Source organism: Aplysia californica, unplaced genomic scaffold, assembly GCF_000002075.1.
Source record: "Aplysia californica isolate F4 #8 unplaced genomic scaffold, AplCal3.0 scaffold00137, whole genome shotgun sequence".
Lineage (NCBI taxonomy): Eukaryota > Metazoa > Mollusca > Gastropoda > Aplysiida > Aplysiidae > Aplysia > Aplysia californica.
In genome coordinates this window covers 709,453-711,253 of record NW_004797407.1, presented here as the reverse complement: position 1 = coordinate 711,253, position 1,801 = coordinate 709,453, and the positions used below count along the sequence as shown (strand labels likewise).

At 40.8% G+C, this 1,801-nt stretch overlaps 1 protein-coding gene across 1 annotated transcript in view; it reads right to left on the bottom strand.

Moving 5' to 3' along the window:
• LOC101852235 (RAD52 motif-containing protein 1) overlaps window positions 1-1,801 on the bottom strand; it is a gene marked incomplete at its 5' end in the record, with an annotated part of 10,418 nt that overhangs the window by 5,703 nt on the left and 2,914 nt on the right. The window contains 2 exon segments of the mRNA XM_013081579.1: window positions 1,114-1,330; window positions 1,629-1,751. Coding sequence (XP_012937033.1) covers window positions 1,114-1,330; window positions 1,629-1,751 — 340 coding nt within the window.

The following is a 1,801-nucleotide window of genomic DNA, read 5'->3' as shown; positions in this document are numbered from 1 at the left end:
TAGCATAGGTCGCCATAGATTCTTCCCTGGGTTCGTCGGTTAAGATCCCGGTTCGCCTAAGATCCCGCATTTCCTTGCTCCTGAGCACTGGGATCTTAGGTGGAGACTACTGTATTAACTACTACTGTATTAACTGCGTATGCTCAAAAATTGACAAGCACCTGATTACACCATGTAAGTATAGTTAGCACTCTACTTAACTAACAAAACCCATGCTCAACAGGAGACAAAAAAGACAACCTATAAGCTTAAAGGCATTCAAAAGTATAATATCACTCTGCCTCTGTGGTGTAGTAGTGGGGCTCAAAGGTTGCATCCACAAGATACGGGTTTGATTGCTGAGAAGGGAAATAAGTCTACTAATTATGTCCAAATGTCTCTTGGGAATGGTATCCCACTCAACTACGCTTGGCTTTGAAAAAGCAGGTTAAAGGTAGTCAGCCTCCTAAACAACTTGAGTAGAAGATAGCGTGAAACATTATAATTTCACTGGCACAAAATCTTGTGTATACAGTCACTTCAAAATCGGTTATGGGGTGTCAAATTAAAAATCCGTTCAATCCCTATGAGGTAATCAAAAACATTATAGTCAGTCAAAAATTTGAAGTGCAACTTATCCTCAAAAATCTTTTTAACGGGTGAATCAATGTCACCCATACTTTGTACAGCAGTTTGTCTCAATTTGTCCTAACTTAATCATATTTTTCCACAACAGTTCAGGCTAGATTAAAAACCTTTTTTTCATAAATTTATATAAAATACTACAAACCTCCTTCAAAAGGAAAATGGAATTAATCACAGCACTTCCCGCTTCTCACACACATTTTGTATATGCATATGGGTTACGTCACAGCTCACCAATGATACTTTTTAGTGGCAGAACTAGTAACAAGAAACTGTAAATCTTTTAAAATCAGTAGAAACCACCCACTAGGATTTTTTATTAGTATTTATCAAGGAATTTTCTAGAATACAGCAAACAGGTCTTTACAAAAATATTGATCTATTAAGACAAATTGATGCAAGTCACTGTGCAAAAACTGGATGGATAAAGCAAAATAAAGTAAAGGTGAGAAGATATTTGACAATAAGTGGCGCCACGAGTTACTTTACCAGGAGCAGGGAGAGTCTGTTCACACTCGCCGACCCCAAGGGCTCGCAGTCCGTGTCTAGGGAGGGAAATCTCTGCCGTATACACAATGGCACAGCTCCATTCTCTGCTGGCTTGTGGAGGGCCACGGTTCCATTCTCTGGAGGGTTCAGGCCGGTCACTGGTGTTCTGTGACTGGTCTGCGCTGCTTTGAGGTACATCCCCACTTTCCTTGGCTAACTAATGAAGGAACAAATAAAATTATTTGTCACTTCTGAAGTAGACTTTTCTTATCCTTTAACACTTTCCAGTTCCACCCAGGCAAAAATGGGAAAGTAAAAAAATAATTTCTTCAGTTAGACACGACCTCAGTGCTTTGTTGTCCTATCTCCACATTCTTTTAACATTGAAAATGTGACTTCTTCTTAAGCTCACTTGTTGTTGTGCACTGTTTTCACTGTTATCAAAAATGGAGCCCAAACACTCATAAGTTGCTCAAAGGACCCCCAATCCCACCCCCACCCTACCCAACACTCACCAGTCGCACAGAAGAAGACCATCCGTTGTAACCCAGGAAGTGATTAGCCAGCTCTCTGCACCGGGACACATAAAGAAGAACACCCTCTCTCTCGTCAGGCTTCCTGCGTTTGGCAAAGTTTACCTGTAAAAACAGAGCAGTCATGAATTTCTTTTTTCTGAGGTGGGGGGGGG